This window comes from Ptychodera flava, chromosome 7, assembly GCF_041260155.1.
Source record: "Ptychodera flava strain L36383 chromosome 7, AS_Pfla_20210202, whole genome shotgun sequence".
NCBI lineage: Eukaryota > Metazoa > Hemichordata > Enteropneusta > Ptychoderidae > Ptychodera > Ptychodera flava.
Window position 1 is genome coordinate 23,188,289 of NC_091934.1, and position 22,171 is coordinate 23,210,459.

At 38.6% G+C, this 22,171-nt stretch overlaps 1 protein-coding gene across 1 annotated transcript in view; it reads right to left on the reverse strand.

Moving 5' to 3' along the window:
- Nucleotides 1–21,845, reverse strand: part of LOC139137055 (metabotropic glutamate receptor 3-like) — a 74,576-nt gene extending 52,731 nt beyond the window's left edge. The window contains exon 1 of the mRNA XM_070705010.1: nt 21,014–21,845. Coding sequence (XP_070561111.1) covers nt 21,014–21,308 — 295 coding nt within the window. The 5' untranslated portion in view covers nt 21,309–21,845. The remainder of the gene's footprint in view (nt 1–21,013) is intronic.
- Between the last annotated feature and the right edge of the window lie 326 nt (nt 21,846–22,171).

The window sequence follows — 22,171 nt, forward strand, 5'->3', positions numbered from 1 at the left end:
AAGGGGGGAAAGGGAGAGAGAGAGCCTTATATATATATATATATATATATATATTATATATATATATATATATATATATATATATATATATATATATTATATATATATATATATATATATATATAATATCACAAAATTACCTCAAGTACAAAGTAGTGATATATGTTACTTACGTTTCATGCATCCTGCGATCATCCCGATCATACATATATAAGAGTATTGAGCTAAGAATCCCTTTCATTTCTTCTGTCTGATGATTGCAGGATGCATGAAACTTAAGTAACAGATATCATTACTTTGTACTTGAAGTAATGCTGTGTTATTCATTATAACGCTCTGCTTTAGCGTCGAGCTCTGTAACTTCCCACGAGGACATCTGTATACTTATTATATATATATATATATATATATATATATATATATATATATATATATATATAATATATATATATATATATATATATATATATATATATATATATATATATATATATATATATATATATATATATATATATATATATATATATATATATATATATATATATATCCCACGAGGACATCTGTATACTGGTGTCCGTTTGATTCATCTGTTGCTAGCTGGAGAGAGCAACTCAACAGTTGGTGCTATGTGATGTATAGTTGAGTATGACATTAACCGTTGTAGTTTTTCGTTAGTTTGAAGGTAGAATACGCCTCGGGGACAGATATTCGGACACTTGAACTTTTTCAATTCTTTTCTGATATATGACTTGGGGTTCATTTGTGTAAGAGAACTTTTCATCGCCTTAGTTTTTCGAAAATCGAAAATTTCATTTTTTCTCCATAAAGTTAACATAGGGATGGCGGCCATTTTGAATTTTGAATATCTGTAAATCTTGGGTTATTTGTTTCTGTAGTACCAAAATTTGCACGGTGATCCCCGATTTTCATTCTTTATTTGGTAAGAGAATGGCTGAAAGTTTCATTTAGGTAAGTTTGAGCAAAAATGTCTTTTACTTTCGAGGTGCACACTACCTTAAAAAGAAATTCATCTTACAAGAAAATAGCTGACTTCACTCTCCTTTTCTCTCGTAACAATACACAATATACTCACAAGCATTCTACTAGAGTTGGCGCTGTCAAAGTCATTTAGTCATTGACTATTATATAAGGGTAAGTCTTCGTGTTAAAGGTGTTCAATGTAATGTGCGAGCTATTTCTACGGTATTATACAGTAATGATTTAATCATGTGGTGCGTTATCGATCTACTTGTTCCTGAGACGTTCAGCAAACTTCAGGTATATCCACTGCTTTAAATTGCGTGGGGCAAAGTGTCCGACGGTGTGTTGGATGTTTTTATGTCAAGGAAAAATCAATCAACCTTAACTCATAAGGTTTTTATTATTTATGGTATGGGTGCGAAATTAAACCTTCCTTTATCACTTAGATCAGCAATTTCTTAGACTAGCTATTAGCAAACACACCATACATGTATACCTCTTGATAGAATAAAATTATGTGATAGCTCTGTATTACGTGTATTTCCTCTGAGAGCGTGTCGAAGGTATGTGATTGTTTTTAGACACTACTGTTAGTACATTCCAAGGTTCAGACCTTTTAATCGACTTCTCAAGTTATAATAATCGAAAAAGTGTGCTTGCAGGCAGTCACTTGAAGCAAAAATATATTAGATAAAACTAAACATATAACAAGAGACGGTAATGGTTATTTAGCACTGTGTTTTACATACCTATCCGTCAACACCTTTGTCCTGAGTTCGTTCATTCTGGTCCAGATATTTTGCATTTTATTTTGATTTTATTTGTTCGTGCTCGACTCTATTGCGTCATACAAGAATATAGACGTTTGACGGACAGACAAAGAGGAAAGATTGACGCTTGCGGCGGTATTGCTAAGCAACGGGTAACCCATGACCAACTGGAGCACACTGGAATTCTACTAACATCTTATTCTTTGCTTCGAACTCGTGTATTTGTTATGCACGTCACGACTCCTAATCGATGTTCCGATATCATGATGTTGTTGTCGTCCTAAAGGTTTATAAAGCTATGATGTTGATCTCCCGCATAGTGCACGTATAAAACGAACACAGCCGCATTATTTTGCAAAAATTACAATCTCAACAGGGTACATGCACAGATTCATTTTATCGTCTGCTTCAAATGCTGGGCCCGGTATTAATAAATTACCAGAAGTCGGCGGGATACCTTTGTCATATCGTTCTAATATGTAGGATTACTTCTCGGACGGTATATGTCCAACGGACGAAATTCCTCTGAAAAATTGTTGCGCTCTCACAGAACAGAAATGTTATGCTGTTGTACGGCCTCGCTGGTGCCTTTTATGATGATCTGTAAAACATAAACGACGACCTTCACGTGGGTAAAGGGCAAAGGTCGTCATTTGCGCATGTCTCAATGCCAGACGATCATTTAACCCACAGTTCCTACACACAGAGTCGGCGTCACGGAAAATTTTGAAATTTCAGTCAGACTGGTAGACTTAGCTTTATAAAAACAATTTCCTATAATTTAAATCTTGCATTTGTTAAGGGGAGTTGGTGTTCGAAAACAGAGGAAGCATGCACATTCAGGTGCTACTGTTCTCCCGCTCTGAGTTGGTCGCTGTTTTGCGTGAGGTGATGGTACTTATAGAAGCTAGCTTACAAGTGGCTCATTTGCATTTTGAGGTATGACCGACATGCTTGGAAACATTTTATAGTACCTAAGATCAGCTTTTGTTTAAAACGATTTGTTGTAATAAATGCCGCTGTATGCAAATTGTTGCTCGGGATCCACACTCGCTCGTGTTTATGTGCTTAGGGAGCATTCGTTTTATGCATGGAGGGGGACGATGGAAATATGCATGGAGGGGGTCGATGGAAATCAGGGGGTTGACTTTTACAAAACATTTTTTTAGGGGGCGTCAAAACTTACAATCCATGATTGGGGTCAAATTTTACGTAGGTTTGTATGGACTTATGGCAACCTCCCCCCCCCCCCCGAATTGACTAAAATGTATGTAAAGCCGAATAAGAACATGGCCTTATTCTACTTGAACAGGTGATAACAAGCAGAAAAGAGCACTTTTGTGCACAAAAATAAAATTTTCAGGTTGAGTAAGAGAAATAAGTGTGCTTCACGATATAACTTTTATAACACTTTGAATACTGGGAAAAATAGCTCCAATCTTTGAAAATATGGTGTTTGGAGTATGTGCAAAGAATTTTGGACTTTGTAATTACATACATTTAAACAACAAGGATTAACAAATATAAATAAGATGACCAATGGGACAAGTGCTTTGGTAATCAGATATCCTGACGAGTCTCTTTGGCTGACTGTCAAGTTCACAGAGGTAAACTACATCTTTCATACTACTCCGTTCTGATGAGTCACCTTAACTGATGGATGGTAAGCCAGTCTATTTTCTGTCAAATATTCATTAACCTGACGGAAGACATTTAGGTATGTCAGTGACTGTATATCAGTATAAGATGAGATATTGAGATTTAGCTGCTCCTAAATTTGATTTTAGAATTTCACCAAAATGTTGATTCACTACACATTGAAGTGTATGAGGAAACTATGAATGTTTGTTTTCAAATACAAAACTAGCTAAATCTGTGACTTTTTAGACGTTCGATTATTGATAATAATGCACTCGATTAGGCTAGGATGGTTGCAAGTGCATGTGTGCAAGAAAATTGATTTTGGAATTTCACTCACATGTTGATTCACTGTACATTGTAGTCTATGAGGAAACTATGAATAATTTTTTGTAATGCAAACTAGCTAACTTTTTATTTTTATAGACGCTTGGTTATTGATATTAATGTACTTGGTTAGACGAGGGTGGTTACAAGTGCATGTGTGTGCAAGAAATTTGATTTTGGAATTTCACTGAAATGCTGAATTACTATTGTAGTCTACGAGGATACTATGAATAATTTTTTCCGATACAAAACTAGCTTAATCTGTGTATTTTTAGAACCTTGTTTATTGATACTAATGTAATTGATGAAACTAGGGTGGTTACAAGTGCATGTGTGTGCAAGAAATTTGATTTTGGACTTTCACCGAAATGTTGATTCACTGTACATTGTAGTTATGAGAAAACTATTTAAGAAGTCAGACTCATCCACAGTAGAAATCGCTACTGGTTTGTGGGTAAAATACTTGTTTGTAAACGGACAGATTGTCGCATGTGTAATTGACGACTCTATCCTTTTAACCAGCCAAAAACATACCTATGAATTACTGTGGCACTCCCCGTAAATTGCCGCCACAGTCGCCGCGCAAATATTGGTCGTGATTTCGGAGCTCTATTTTGAGAACAGCTTTTCACCTTTGCCAATTACAATTACAAGAGGAAGTGCCGGAATGCGTAGCTGTTCTTACCCCATACAGTTTGAAACAATTTAGACACCGATGTAGTCATACTTTCATGTGTGGTCATATTTTCGTACTAATGCAAGGTGCAGGTTGCAAACAAATGCCACGGCTAACTTCAATGCCACTTATTACGCCCCATGGCGAGAGAATTATGCAGACGACACACGTAGTGTTCCCTACGCATTCAAGCTAATTCTTCTCATATAAACCCGATACACACAAGAAAAAAACAACACCAAAATAACGTTAATAAATCAAACAGTCTTCAAATCACACTGAGAAAGCTTTGCGCACAGCTCCAATCTGCAGAACGCATATACCACACAGTGTTTCGATCAAACATAGTGATTAGCTTACAAATTATACCTATTTTCTACTTAGGCACGCGACCAACCGCTATCTGAAATTACAAGTGTTCGGCTTGGCGGCCTTCAACTCGTTTAACTTGTATTCTGTAAGTCACGCACAAATAATGTGAGATAATGCTTAGTTGACAAGAATTAGTCGGGTTAATTTTAAGGAATTTAATGCCACGTCAAAGTTCTGCATACGCAATGCCTTATAAGCTTTCAATACAATGCTCCCATTGCTTACTACTCCGTTAGTATTATAAGGATGTTAGCGGGACTTGAGACAATTCTTGCCGGGGGATTTAATTTAGCCGTCTAGACCGTGTCTCTCAACACTCAGCTCCGTGTGGGCATGCTCTGAAATATTGACCTCAAATATTACAACAGGCTCCAAAAGGCAAAATTAAAGTCCCCGGGCGGTATGTCGTCGAGCACTCTCTCCGATAATTAAAAATCTTGTTCGCATAGTTTAGTGTCATTTAGTTCGTATTGGGAACTCATAGTTTCGGAATTCGGCCGTTGGTGTGGAACGTGCCAGTGTCGGGGCGTAGGGATATGACATGACCAGACTGAGACACGAGAAGTCTGAAACTAGCATTTGTGGAGCAAATGAAATATCATGGATGTTTTGAAACGAGCTCCCGACCGTGAAATGCCTTTTTTGAAAATACTGGAAAAAACGCAATCATAGATTGTTGATATTTAGGCACGATAATCCTTGAATAGTGATATATTGAACGAGCTATCAAAGAAATCAATACAATAGAGGGAAATGAATAAAACACATAAACATTCAAAAGTTCTTTTTTCAACTCAGCTGTTGTATTTTGCACATGTTTCATTAGATGTTTTCTGTTGTTTTCCTTTCAATGTACGACTTCTATATAGCTCTAACCTTTAACCCCACTGAAACGCGACAGAAGCGCTAATATACAATGCTTTCAGAAGATTTGCATGGGTAATTATGTCGTATATTTGTTCAGAATATGTATTAATGTTGACTTGTCGGCGTAGGTCGTCAGTGTAGGTGTGAGTTCCACGCCGTATTTTGAGTACTGCAGCGTTCATAGCAACATATAGTTTTGGAAAAGTTAACTTTTATATAAATGTCAATTTTGAAATATCTATTTTAAGCCAAATTTGCAATGCAAATTAGTTATTTGATTCGCCAACACAGTACATAGCGTATCGTGCGAATTTTTTTTAAAGAAATTGAAAAGATATAATAATGGAGGTGATGCTAATTCTCGTAATTACGTGCATGTTATTAGTTATTCCTATTATAAGTTTTGATTTGTTTAAAACTTGCATAAATATTAGATTATAATCTCACAATGAGATTTTCAACCGTTATAATTTCAAAATGGCAGAAAACACTTTCTCTAGAAATAGTCCGACTTTTCATTCAGTTTTGTGAACAGTTAAACTGTAACATACATTACATTTACATTATATGAGGCAGCAATGAAAACAATCCTTCACTTATTTATGCCCCAATAAGTCTGTAGTCCGCTAAGTAAGTAGCTCCACAAGTACATGTATGTCGGGGTGAAGGACAAACATTGTTGATAGTGGAAAACAACGATCATATCTCAACTACTCTCACCATCGAGATGTAGTAATTAGAATACAAATTTCCCTCGACGCCATTTTGTATTACTGCCCCAATGATCAGACTAAGCATATAAGTACGTTTACAGATAAACTTAAAGCGAAGTGTATCGTAGGCATTTAATCCTGCTAGCTTGAAGAATGTTTTTGTTAATCACAGGAATTCATTATGCCTTTGATGCCCTCGTTAAGTGCAAATTGTACAATGATGTTTGGGTTGCAGGTCAAGGACTTAAATGGAACAAAATAATCCCTTTTTTACATTAATATTTTGTGTAATGATGCTAATAGTATACTTTAAAATGTGTTTAGTATGTATTGAAATCAAGTTCAAGTTCAGGTTCAAGTTCATTCTCTCTGTCGCCGTGCTGATCGATGAAGATAATATGCTTATTTTACTGACTCTTAGTTTTTTGACCAACATATTTCTATTTAAAATGGCTTCACACAGGCAGACGACCTTTAAATCTCAGTGAACATTCCTATTCTGAATTTTTTCTCCGACTCACATTTCGCCCGATGGAACCCAAAACTATAGGGTCAATGAGAACATGCTTCATAATAGATGTTTAAGCTGACGTGGCAATCTGGTTTATGGACTATCTATTCTCTGTGACTGTGCGATAAGACAATATTCACCAGTCATCTCAAAAACGAAAGCAAACGGTCTCTCAATGAGAGCACGTTTTACTATAAAAAAGGTTCATAATACCATGAGGAAAAGGTCTGCGCAATATAAAACATATTCTGCAGATCTGAGCGAGTAAAAGCCGTTTGGGAATATATTCCCGTTGTTCGTCAGCTGCGTATGACATATGCAGTATTCCTGCAGGACAAATGTTATTAATGACATGTCAATCTGTGATGAACTAAAACGTTATCATATGCGGGATCACTTTATTTACTATGTTAAACGCACATCCAAATCCCCGCCGCTCGGATTTAATAATAACACTATTGTATCTCAAGCTTATAATGTGAAGCAGTTTGCCCCCCAAGGCCGTCGTTCCGTCTCCGGAAGTCCTCCGCCAGCGAGCATGCTGGCCGAGAAACATGTCCTTGAGAGCGCGGGAAAACAAGATATTGGAGGCAGATATATTCTACTCAACTGCCATCAATCCAAAAACAGGCTGACACAGGATTAATAACAGATGGATCAGTACAATTGGATGGTACTCAAATGGTAATTACGGGGTGAATCTCTGTGGTGCATTCATTTCACCGACGTTCTGCGCCAGCACGTCAGTGAAGGGGAGATTAGAACTTAGAACAACGTTTCGTCCTCTAATCCGTTGTTACTAGTAAAGCCTCAGTCAAGAACTTGTCAGACAGAGGACTGATAAGTTAAAGTGGATTTTTGTTTCCGACACACTTTGTTATCATTATCGCGTGACTCCCAAAGTCTCGCATGCGCCTGGCAAACAACATCGTGCATTGCTGCGGAGTGCAATCGTAAATCTTAGAACAAGGTCATGGGCAGTCACTCTTAACCCAGGACGGCAATACTCTATCATAAATCGTATGCTAGGACGGTTTTCAAAGATAACAGCGATTATGGATGTTGAGTTGATTGAAGTCCTGTCAACCCGCGAACTGGAATGACAACAAGAACAGCAAATAATGCCAAGTATAATCCTACATCACTACATAATTATATTAATGAACACCCACCCATACATCATGCTATAAACTATTATGGGATATTTAGAAGGCGACGAAAGATGAAAGATATACATTTTAATCTTCATACATTTTATTTTTGATTGTTTCTTATCGTATCGAATCCTTTTTTCTCATTTAGAATAATCAGATATCACTTAGAACAGTTTCTGCCATTATGTGGTTAACTCGTTCCCAAGGGCTTTTATAGAATGTACACCAAATGTACACCAAATGTACACCCAAATGTACACCAAATGTACACCCGAATGCACACCAAAGCTGGGTGGTCGTTGGCTCCACAGTGTAGCGTGCAAATGTGATACCACCAGACAGGGTAATAATTAAAAGGTAATTTGCATATGAAATAGACACACACAACATTCAGTTTTCATCCACAGAGACAAAACAACAATTTTACTAGCCTGTGTTCATAAGTAATTTAATTAACTAATCGTGATATTTTATGAGGCTCGCGTGTTTTCGATGTAATTTAATGAACGATTTTGACAATACAACGCATTTGTGACATGTAAAGTGTACCTCGTATGAGCACTTCATAAGCAAACATATGTGATTAAGTGAACTCTTTAATAATCTTTACTTCATATCTGTTGTGTTCTGTGCGTATTTGATGTATTGCTTAAAACGTCATGATTCGACAGTCTCTTCTGCAACCTTGTACTCAACATACATACATACATACACAGATACATACATACATAGATACATACATACATACATACATACATACATACATACATACATACATACATACATACATACATATATACATACATACATACATAGATACATACATAGATATATACATACATAGATACATAGATACATACATAGATACATACATAGATACATACATACATACATACATACATACATACATACATACATACATACATACATACATACATACATACATACATACATACATACATACATACATACATACATACATACATACATACATAGATACATAGATAGATACATACATAGATATATACATACATACATACATACATACATACATACATACATACATACATACATACATACATACATACATACATACATACATACATACATACATACATACATACATACATACATACATACATACATACATAGATACATAGATACATAGATACATAGATAGATACATACATAGATATATACATACATACATACATACATACATACATACATACATACATACATACATACATACATACATACATACATACATACATACATACATACATACATACATACAAACATACATACATACATACATACATACATACATACATACATTACGTATACGGTCATTCATCGATATTACCATGCAGGATGGAAGATCCGCCTGTTCCTCTTTGAAGTAAATTCTATTAAAATATTTACTTGTTCTAGGAAATGCAAAATTTAATCATTATTAAATATTTTACGTGATTAACACCCAGAATAAAGCTAAATGTAATTCCAACAAATGGCTATATCATATCTCTTCCCCATGGCGATCTCTTCAAGGCGCTAAACGAATTTATCGACTTCGTATTCGCGTTAAAACGGCAAATTTCAAAATGAGTCGATAAGAATTGCAAACGAGAAAAAATATCATATTTTTCTACAGTAAGTAAAATCTGCCCCGAGGGGATTCATCCTCAAATCATTAGTAGAATAAAATGCTCCTTTCCCGCCCTTGGATCCGACAAGTCAACTACAGTGACGTCACTTTCTTTTCATGCTTCAAAATGGCGCGCTGCAAAACGCGCTCACCTGTTCTCAAAACTCTCACGCATATATGGCTCTTCTTTCTTTATTTTGACAGTCTTTTTGAAATTGCCGGTACAAGTTTCACAGCAAGACGTATTCACAGATAATTATCTCCTTACGGCTGGCGTCCCCGACGAAAAATGGTGAGGTAACGCCTCCTATGGAGGCGCTAGTCAGGTGTGACCTAACTGGTAGCCTATGTTAAATCTCCAAAGCCATGCAAAACCCATTACACGAGAAAACAATTTGGCCTTTACGAACTCACATTTGCTTTTGATTTGTCTTCTACCGACGAAGAACTGAAATGTGTCAGTTGTACAACTCATTCAATTACCGAATCTTTCGGCGCGGATTCTGTTCATATTTTCCCCGACCGTAAGCAGTCGGTTAATTACAGAGCTTACAGCACAACTTTACGAGGGAAACATATGGTTTGTTCCCCGAGGCGTCCCGGACTATTGAGCTTTTGAAGCGCTTTATTTTTTTTTCCGTCGTCAGAAGGTACTTTTGAATGCAATACAAGCTCGTCTATGAACATTGTGTACAGTTTAAAACGATTCTCGTCAGTTGGTGATTTAACAACTGTGAAAATATGGCGGTTTTTTTTCGCTTGCGTCCTTTTCAGAGAGCCACATCGGCAAATAGGGTCAAATCGATAGTACCATCTCGATTTAGAAAGACATCAACATTCTTCTGGTTGTCCCGGTAGTTTGAAATCTCCCCGCCGTAATCGTGAACGACAGCGTGGCAATAATTGCCGTTACTGCTCTCAGTGGAACGTTTAAAAGTTACTACCCGAGTCCTGATACTGTCAGTTTACGGCGAGGAATAAAAAATCAGGGCCGGGCTCCTTTGGCCTAATTCCCAAATGCTACATTTTGGCAAAGAGGACAAGTTGCAAGCTCATAATAATCTTCCCAAAGAAATGAGTAACACACTTCAACCGCTGATGACAGAGAGCCGTGATTTGAAGTCAAATATGTCAAGTTACTGACTGCAATTCTAAAATACACATTAATGCAATTTGTTAAGAGAGGAGACAAAGTGCCATTTATCAGTGGCGAACTACTTTCAGAATGTTCTGATATTGCCAGGCGACAGATTCTGTGACTGAAATTCTCCGGTAGGAAAAACCTATAATTTCAATTGAGTTTTAGTGTTGAAAATTGGCTCAGTACAAAAGTGACGATGCAACTATGTCAAATTTCGTATCATTTGTTCAAAAGAAACAAAAAATAGCCGATTCTCGATGTTAAGGATACTTGAAAACCGCTCATCGTATCTGCAATAAATGTTTTAACCAATAAAGACCGGGTTTCTGTACACACGGCACTAGTTAATTTCCCTCAGTTTGTTTTTACTGCAGTTATGGCGCGTGTATTGAAACCTCACTTAGCGTTTTTACGACGCGGTTTTAAAATATTCCCCCCTGATAGGCACCGAGGATTTGACGTGTGAGTCATACAGAGACGAGCGATAAAAATAAGTCTAGAAGGAACATGATCAATTACTTTTACAAGTTGAAGGCTGCATTCGCAATAGAGATGCTTTTGTCGGTTACATGGATATCCGGAAATTCAAACTTGCAATTCCAAAATACGCTTTCCCGTGGAAGGTCACACACATTTAAGTATAGCTGTTCTCTCAGAATGTAGATACCTAAAACAGATTATGGTGTTAAAAGAAAGTAATTAAATTGTTGAGGTTGTCAACGATGAGAATGTAAATTTGATATATGTGTTTACCAAATTCAGTAGTTTCTTGATAATTTTGATCTACAGTTGATTCAGTTCAATCTTTGTGTCACAACTTTCCCTGAATGGTAAACCAGAAGTAGACGTCGATCGATTGAACAAAAATCAAATGGGACGTGAATCTCAAACTTCTTTCGACGGTAAACATTTCAATGTTAATGTCAACGGATAAACTAGTGATCACTCTGGATTCATATTCGGTATCGAATTGCTGTTTTGGTCGTAGTCGTAGAAACATCCTTCCCTCTGATGCATAACCTTATTTGGATGAATGATTGCTGCTGATTGTTTGTTTGTTTGTTTGTTTGTTTGCATGTATGTATATTTGTTTGTTTGTTTGTTTGTTTGTTTTGTTTGTTTGTTTGTTTGCATGTATGTATATTTGTTTGTTTGTTTGTTTGTTTGTTTGTTTTGTCAAGCAGTGTGTGTGTCGAACTAACGTCTGCTTTCAGCGGGTCTGATAGTGTCACCCTGTCACAAATTATGGTTGTACGATTTGAGTCCAGAATGTTCGGTGTTTCAAAATGTTCATCGTTGACTCCAAGTGGAACTGAAATTCAGGGGCTAATGTATGAGACCGCGGGTGACATTGGTTGAGGAACGGCTCTAAAAATGTCTACGGCTGCAAAATGACAACTACAAGAGCCTGTTATAAGTTCTTACGCCTGATGTCAAATTTAGCGGTTTAAGGTGCTCTGATTTAAACCAGCTCGGGCTATCCATTAGAAAACCCCCTTCTTCAATTCTAAGTACGATTTAAAACATGCTGAGATTGCGCAACTCAAAACACCATGGAATCTTCAATCGACACCACAACGTGTTTAAACACTCAATGCACTGACCATTTCTTAATCAACAATTGTGAAATATAATCACAACAGAAGATAAACAAAACAACTATAGCTGAGAAAGCTTTAGTCATAGTGCCATCTGTCCAAAGTCAAGTGGAAGACCACAAGAGATATTGACGCCTCATTGTCGATGACACTGTAAAAAATCACTGCGCATGAGCAAGAAATTCGTAAACTTCTAACTTAGTGACAAGTATCTTGTAGAAACGAAGATACAGCCACTAACATTTAAATTTACTAATTGGCTTGACGAAGCAGAAACAACATACAGATGTTTCCGCGGTTTTTCATGTACTATATTATAGTATATCGTCTTGTGAGCCTCTTGTGGAATATTTATGAGTCCTTAAATCGGCGATAATCTAAAGTAAAAAAATCTGAGAACCTCTATATTTTATACCCATTAATGTAACACATTGCCCGAAATTGCTATATAACGTGAAAGAAGGCAAGAGGGCTTTCAAAACTGCTTATGGTATAGCTTGTTTTATTATCGTTTCGCCATTAGGGTCCGTACAATGAGCCTGAAGGATGGTATCAACGGTGTGCGTATGTTTCTTTTATTTGTTTTGGGGTAATAAATTTTATCATACGTGATAACAAAGATGTGTGGGAGTATGTGTGAAATTTTTGTGAGAAGTTGTCGGCTTTTTGCCATCGAAGTACACGAAGTGCATTTTTACGCAGACAAAGGGTACTCCTAAAACTGCCCGGGCGATAAATAAGGTCCTTCTCATCCTGCTATTTAAACTTTGATTTACCGCCTCACAAAAAAAAGGCGAACTACCGCGACCCATTACTCATACTAATCCGCGCGTCCTGTCGTCACAGAATGTGACCGCAATGTCCTCCAAAATCCAGGAACACACAATACGGAGCATTCATGGGTAGCATTCGGAACGGCGCGAAGAACGCCTAGCATCGAAGCAGTGCTATGATTTACAACCTCTTTGAAGCCTGACAGATTGGTCTACCAAGAGACACATCCCCGTACATAAATTTTGTGGTCTTTCCACTCTTGGTATTCGACACCACAAGCCAAAGTGAACCACTTCTGTTGCTGACATCATCAACTGATGAAAGGAAGATTTTATTGACAATATAAAACGTGAACGTATCACCCGCGTATCGACTTCGTCTTGGATAAGACATGCCGATCGTTCCTGTTACATGGTTTAAGCGCGCCATGGAATGTTAAAAGCTCTAACTGGCATCTGAAAATGGTTGTATAAAATATCTAGAAAAATCAAGATTTAGCTGTCACTGATTTTGAAATAAGAATGAATACGGTGATTTGAAGTTGTACCCACATCAAGTTGAAAATTTCATCAGTATTCAACACACTTGTTTTAAAGATAAAGTCTTATTTTGTCGGTTCTGTGTTTGGCGGGATGGACTTGAACGCAGGCGATTTGGCGTGGCAAGCACCGACTCGACGTGTTGATCCCAGTATGAAATGGCATTTGTGTGTGTTTTTCCCTGGTTGTTTCCGACTGAAAATCGCGAGATTTGCGTAATTTGCGTTCGAGTCGGTTCTTCTGAGCCGGATCGAGAGGTCTTCATCGTAGTGACGTCAGAGAAGATTATGAACTCGAATTTGAATCGACGAGGTTTTGCGAGATTTACCCGGAGGCCATACTGTACATCTCTGTAAGCTTCATCATCATTTTTCCTATTCCCGCCATTTTCTCGACCTGTCGTCAAATTGCTGCAAGAAAAGGTTTGCGGGGGCTACAAGCGTGAAGAAATTCTGGCATATAACAATGCTATGTGATATCTTCAACATCAATCAGACAAATTTGTATAAATCGTGCTTTCTTAATGTAAAATTCTTAGTCTCAGTATTGTCGAAAAGGGAGGGCGCGCCAGATTTACTTACAAAAAATGGGGTATTAGATTTACAATAGCGTCTGCCTGACTGTTATCCGACAATAGCCATGGTGGGTTATCTAAGTTTGAATAGACACTCGAATCATGTTGTATACTCCTGTCTTGACAACGAATCGAATCCATCGGCTGGGTCAGTAATAAGGACTCGCTTTCAGCTTCAAAACTAATATTTACGCCCGCTGTTCACGCTAGCTCCTGCATTAAGTGACGTCGCAGCGAGAACGCTGCTCTGTGGAGTAGATTGGCACAGTACGTTTTCTGCCTCCAATAATTTCTCGTCTCTCTTTGTAATACCGCCTCCGGGGTGGTAGATTTTCAGATAGTATGATGAAAGTCTTTTAATTGTTTTCAACTTTCCTTCTGTATCAGAATTATTTTGGAACAAGACAAAATTCCGAAAAGATAAACTTTCTAACAAAATGCTTCGCTTTCTTAAATACGGATTATACATTTATAATAAACCGTGACTACATGTTTCGAACTTTAAGCTGGTAAATCTTTCGCGCGCTTTCATTCCCGCGAGAAAATTTTGCTCATGCAATGTTCCCCATTTCATCCAACGACTTTCCAACGCACTGCATCAGAACTTCTCTGCGCTGGGCACGTGGAGCAGACTTTCCGATATTCATTTTCCAGTCGCGTACTTTTTTTCCTTAATCTCCATTCATTACATGACCGTTGCTGTACTCAATAGAAGTATTTGTCTTATCTTTCCGGGGAGTGAGTCACACGTTCCAGTGCTTCAACATATTGATACGATGTAATTGTTAGTGCCTCTACGCGCGTGAAATACATACACCCGAGCAGAAATCGTTGATGAGATGAATGCGTGGCCAGCTATTGATGCAGTCCCTTATAACGTCTCTAAACTAAGTTCTTGGTATGCGCATCTCATATTGCCTAATTTAGGAAAAGTTCACATTGTTAACTTTAGAAGGTTTATCCAGTATTGTCTTAAGTACATCAGCACCAGATGACACTCCGACAGAATGTTTTCACGGAGTGCGGTGATTTCCAGGAATGCCTCGAAGACACGTTTCTGAAAAGTATCTGACCTGCATGCATAATTGTACAGCTCTAGCTCCACCTTTGGAATTTTTTTTTTCAAGTTTTGAGAGACCTACATTCGGAAGTAAGAGAAACATTATTTATCCATAAGCATTGCTATCACTCCAGGACACGTAGTTACAACTTATAGCCTGGTATAAATACGGAACAACCGAGAACGCCTTGGTTTTACAAGCACGGCTTGTACAAAAACCATAAATAATGGAAGCCACTGCGGCTTTCTAATTGCAAGGAATTTACCTTGCCCATTCGAATATCATGGATGTGTGCGATCACTACTTCAGTATTCATACTTTTCCTTATGTAGGTATAAATAAGATTAATTTATTTAGTTGTATTGCAACGATTGCTCGTTGGAGAAGTTAAGTCTTGCCAATAGCGGTGACACCTGGGAACTTTTTATAAAAAAAAAAAACCAAACAACACCTGGGAACTTTTTATCAAAAAAATAAACATTATGACTAGTGTTCGTCTGGTTGAAACTTTTGAAGTGATTTCTGTTGGCACAAACCTCTACAGTGATTTTATATCTTTGGGGATGGTGAGTGAGGACACTATCCTAACCCTGGTATCACAGTTAAGAGAGATAACAAAACGACGAGCTGAAATAAAATGTTTCCATAACGAGGACGGAAAAAACTAGCTGACCAGGAAATACGACATATGCAAATTCTCCAACTATGTAAGTTACTGAGAAAGGGACAATTTTCTACAATCAATTTATTCTAAGCACACAACATCTTACTGTCCATTTTAATTTTACCCACAAAAAATCCCTTCTTCGATTCTTTTAATCTGAGTAGACATCGCAGAAAACAGGGAATGGGAAAGGAATGGCTCATTAGAGACACATGTCGGTTTTAGTCTCAATCAGATGCTTCGTCTTTGAAAAGATAAAGATGGTTTAATGAAGATTATTAAACTGGTTTAATGGCCCAGCTTCGTTACGTTACTCTGGTAGAGAATGTCTGTTTTTTATGTAATGGCACCAATTAGGACAAAGTAATCTTCAGATTACACTGGTGCTCACGCATGGACTAAAGTAGTATTACGATTGCGATTCGTGCAATAGATACCACTTGTTCCTTCCCCGATGGACTCCAGATTATGATTCCGTCGTACCCCGAGGTACGCAGCACTGCGAGATTCACCATATACACAAGATAAGTTGTCTCGTGGTCTTCACGCAAAAAAAAGAATAAAAAAGACGGCGTAATTTGCTATTTTTTAGGTAACTCGATCGCAATATTTCAAAGCTGCTTGTAATCTTGAACCGAATACCGTGGAATATTGGTATGTGGCGATGGCATCTGTACATGTCGATTAAAAGTCGATTTCTCGAGAACACTCGTCACTACAGTCGATGGGATATCCATCCACTCAACAGTAATATGGTTCTAGCGACTTCAATTTCTACGCGTATCAAAACATTCATCGGGGCAGAACGGGCGTATATTTTCACAAAGTCAGATTTCGGTTGAGGTAAGATTCCCAAAAGTATCCCAGGCATGCCGCGCATTGGAAATTATACGGGATCTGTTGACCCGATAAGATCGGTAGCACATATTTATGCTATAACGGGCCCGCCGGATACAATAAACTACTACATCAGGCATATGAAGTAGCTCACGTTTGGCCTGCTGTAGACCTAAAGAGGGAAAAAATCACCTTTTACACCTTTTACTTATCAAAGTATCTTGACGTATGCTGAGCAGAAGTAAGAGATGCGTGCATAACATGATGAAGGGTCGACATGAAGGTACATGCGCCTCGAAAGTGAAAGACTTAGAAATTTTACTCAAACTTTCCTCGATGAACCTTTCAACAATTCTCTTACAAAAATTAAGAATAAAAATCAAGGGTATAACCGTGCAAAAAGTTTGTTACTTAACTAGAGGAACAAATTATCTAACATTCACCGGTATTTGAAATTCAAAATGGCCGCCATCCCTGTGTTAACTCAAGGCGGGGAATACAATTTTCAAACAAATAGACTATCAATTTTTTTTCCTACTCTAAGAACTTTTAAACAAGCCAAAGCAAGTGGTAGATCAGAAAAGAATTCTAAAAATCTGAAAGCCCGAATATCTGTTCCAGAGGCGCGTCATACACAAAAGACTTGAAAGGGCGGCGTACTAAAATAAGTGTTGCTTTGTTTCGTCTTCAAGAATCCGATGTTATGACAACACTGATCACATCGCAATCATCCCGCGCCTTGACACAGTCTCGGGTCAAACCATCGAGTGAGCCAAGAGAAAGTGCCCCGTATGTAATCGATTGGCACGTCTAACCCTGGTCGCGCAGGATCAAGCGAACACATATCATTTTGATGTCCTGAACTTCTTGCACAACCTACTTAATCCGAGATCCGAACTTGCTAAAACATTGTTGTTTGTACTTAATCCGAGATCAGCATGAGCTTGAATTCCAAAAAATTAATTCTCAGGCGCCAAAACAGTGAGTTGCCTGCTTGCAACTAGACAATACATGTTAAAGGGACACCGTCGTCGGAACTGCGCCTGTGCGAGTTTCTTTTTTACAAACAATGCATTTCGTGCACGATATCTAGATGCATCTCATCACCATAGCTGCAACATTAAAATTAAACAATGCAGATTATGACAGACATGTTTTAAGTTCATCAATCACCATCATACCTTGGATACAGTGTTTACAGTGGTCGTATGGGTCCGATACGACCTTTGAGCGAAGTTCCAACGACTGTATCCCTTTAAAAGTTGCACGACGTGAAGATGTAGCTCACTGAGTTCCGATAATGTTGATAATAAATAGCAAGATACAGTTGACATCTACCGGATTCACTGTACATCTCCTCCAGTTTCAAACAATTATGGCCTCCTGATAAATGTCGAGGGAAAATGAGTCTAACTTTAAAAGCTTAACGTGCATTTTACATTTTGGATGGAATGATAGCGAAGAACAATATCGAACCAGAAAACTAAGGAACATAATGCGCTTAACTTTTTTTCGGATTACAATTACCATCTGTCCCTAATGCATTATTACTTGAACTCCTCGTTTGAACATTTTACTTGAAGGCACGTGCGTCATTCAAATGGACAAAACGTGAGTCTTTAAACTTTTAAGTGAGTCATGAGCATTCACTTTATTCGTTTGGAAACCGAGATTGGACGGAACGGATAGTGTTGAAATGAGGAAAGCGACGAGAAAGGAACTACTTAACTCCATTACCGTTAGAACCATTTCGGCCTTGTCTGCAACGACTATCATTCGGATCCTCCGTCTGCGAAGCACAGACAGATAAGATCCGTCTAAGCTCTCGGCAAAAAAGTGCCAATGTTACCGGCTTGACTTAACTAATCATTCTCTCAGACAAGCAGTCTCATGCTGATTTGCTCGCCTTCAGATCACTCTCTTTGATTTGTCTTTCTCCTATATCTCGACCGAGAAACACATTTCAGCCTTTTTTTCTAATTAGTTTTGCGCAACCGTGCCTGAATCTCTTTTGTTTTAGTACGTGCTGGGACAAATACAGATTATTGTACACCATTTAGAAATGGAAAACGTCTTTTGTCTGTCTTTTCACGCAATACCTGAACTGAGCACAACATTTTTTGAGTATTTTTGGGAGATAGGTACATTAAGTACAGTAACTGAGAAACTATTAACAAAACATCTAAGCGATATTTTGGATGTCTACTTTGAAACACCCTCTTTTTGGATATATATATATATAATATATATATATATATATATATATATATATATATATATATTTAAAGTTCGATCGTTCGTATACATACATACATACATACATACATACATACATACATACATACATACATACATACACACATACATACATATGTACATACATACATTTAAAGTTCGACCACTCAGTGAAAGAACGTTGAGACGCGTGATAATTGCGATCTTGATCGTAATAGAATCATTTATGCTCTCGATTATCAGCACAGTAGACACAACTCAGAATGTAATTAAGGATTTGTCGAACGGCAATATGATTTACGCCCTCTTATTTTCCAAAACCAAACATCGTCTGGCATCTGTCATCATGCTTGTACGCTCCATGTGTATAGACAGGCCCTGATGAATCACCGCTGTCACGTTGCCGAGATGGACGCACTCTAGCGAGAGGGGGACATGTCGGATTCACGGGTTGAAATTCAAATTGTAGCGACAGGTTCAGCGACGGGGTTGCGGGAACAGCTTGGACGTTCGCCAATGACGTTATCAGTCATGTAGCAAAAGATTGTGAAGATATCAGACAATATCCAGACGGGGTTATGAAAAGCGTCCATTGATTGATATAGGATGCTGTACGGAGCTGGTGAGGAGCACACCTAGGTTATGTACACGTCGTATACATGGTATTTGGATTGTGCACTTGCACCCCTATCAACATATAGTTTAAACTTTTCAACCTGAATTATTGAATACTGTACTCAATCTTTCATTGAGCTGTCTCCAAATATCCACAAGAACGAAAAGACACAATGTACACATGGTCAGAAGTTTGTGATTTGCGTAAACAGGTCACTTGTCCTGGCTATAATTACGAGGAAAAAGTACTGCAAAGGCAATGGCGTATCATCAACCGCGAGGGCGCCGCGCATGATGATTTGTCACCCAATCAGAGAGTCTCAGAAGGCGACGCGTACATCACCCTCTCTTTTTACGTGATTGTTTTTGAGAGCGAGCATCAGTCCGTTGGTAAATTGTGATCAATACAGCACTGTAAACAAGTTCTACAATTAACATTAGGTACTTATAAACGTATCAAGCGGGCGAGACTACTGAAACCGCAAACCACCGGCACAAGAGTCACAACCAATGAGTGTCGACGAATTTAGCACCGGTACATATATTGTGAACACATGCCATTAACCAATTTTCTTCGCTGTAATTAAATCTGATCCGAATATATATCAAAGCAGCTTTTCAGTCCAAACCTTGATAACCTTTGTATTTCGCAACTGCGGTGAATGTTTTTAAGCGCAAAACAAGTTAAACAAAGTGAACCTTGCTAGTACATGGCTCTCTCACTTGAATAATTTATTTGACGCTTTGAAAGCCTAGGTATCGACACGTCAAATCGCGGAAAAAGTGTCAGAGAATGACCTCTCCCGGTTTTCAGTCCCCTCAGGAATTACATGTTAAAGAGATAGCCCAGTTGCAGAGAGGAGGGAAGACAAACTGAGAAAAGAGGGGAACATGAACGGGCAAAATGTGGATTTTAAAGGCATAAAATGGGTACATGAGTAAGCGTGTTAGAAAGGTTGTAGTTGGTAGTATGGAAAACAAAGTCAGATATAGGACATAAAGGTTAGTATAGGATGTACACAAAATAACAAGGAACTATAGAAAGCCGTTTGGACACTGGCAGACGAGGGGGATGGGAGAGAAAGCGATTGTGCAACATTCAAATTTCTACTAACGTAAACTTGTCGGAGGAGGGACACGACAAGGGCTCGCGTTTTCGAATATACTGTCCAGGTGTGTTAATGATATCCGCTATCGAGCCATCAGGTACGGCTTTTAGAGCTCACCGTGCTACGCACACCCCTGCAGCGGTGCGTGTGTCTATCATTTTTTTAACGTTCGCGTTCAGTATGTTTTAATGAAGATTGTCACTTACCTAGTCTGATACCCGGCAGCAAGGTTGAGTCGTTGTTCACCTTATCGATTGTGTATAGCATCATTTCTAGCGCCTGGAGTCCGTTTTGTCGGACCCGTCCACAAGTGAATTTCTCCGACCGCTTGTGGACGATGAAGAGGCCGCCCAACGTGATATCCCCGTCAATCTTGGCAACTCGCTTGACGGGCCAGGTGATGTTACCGACCTCTGTCGCCGTCGCGCCCGATGCGCTGACAAACATCACCGTAGTGAAAACAGCAGCCACGATTGTCGTCCCAGTTGAACCGCGTCCCATGGTAATAACTTCAAAGCGTACATCAACCGCCGCCAATGAAAATAATTGCCGTTATATTTTATCCTAAATGTACTTTTAATGTTGTTTCCGCTCGGCTATATAGCTTTCAAGATGCCTGTCGCCATGTGTTCGAACGATCACTTGTGTCGGAAAACGCAGCACCAGCCAACGGTAATCGGAGAGACAGTCCGCTTTCTGCAACGCGAGCATAACTATGTAACTGTAGAGTGGATCAGTTCATGGGTACATCCAAGGCACGGACGCTCATTGCGCGACTCGACCCCCGTCATCACTGCGTGCCGGAGAGTTCTGCTGCAAGAGCTGACGGTAAAGCGATACACCGAGCAAATGTTAATTAATGACGCACTGACAGTCCGTCCGGCGAGGCGTTCTCGATCTCCATGGCGACGGAATCACATCGATGGCGCAGTGTCGGGCGCAGATAGATGGATGTATCACATGCAAATGTTATGCAAATTCCACACCCTTCTGTCTTCGTCGTATATCACAGCCACCTATCGAACTATTGGCGAGATTTCCACTCAGCTTGGTGGGAAAGAAAACGTTGATTCGTAAACTCATATATGTCGTGCATAAAGACTCTCCACGTTGTAAACCGACGATTGGGGGTCTCTCGCAAACAGCCCTGTTACTCCGACCTTTTGGTTTATTGTGAATAATATCCTGCCGTCTTCAAATTCCGACTGTCCACAGATTCCTGTTGGAGAATTGAGGGAATACCGGATGTTAATTTTAAAGCAAGGTGCAACATTCACTCCGTCCGATATTCACATACCGAACCAAAGAGTTGAAAGACTTCCAATGCAAAAAAAACCCCTACAAATGGTACTAAAGTCTGACAA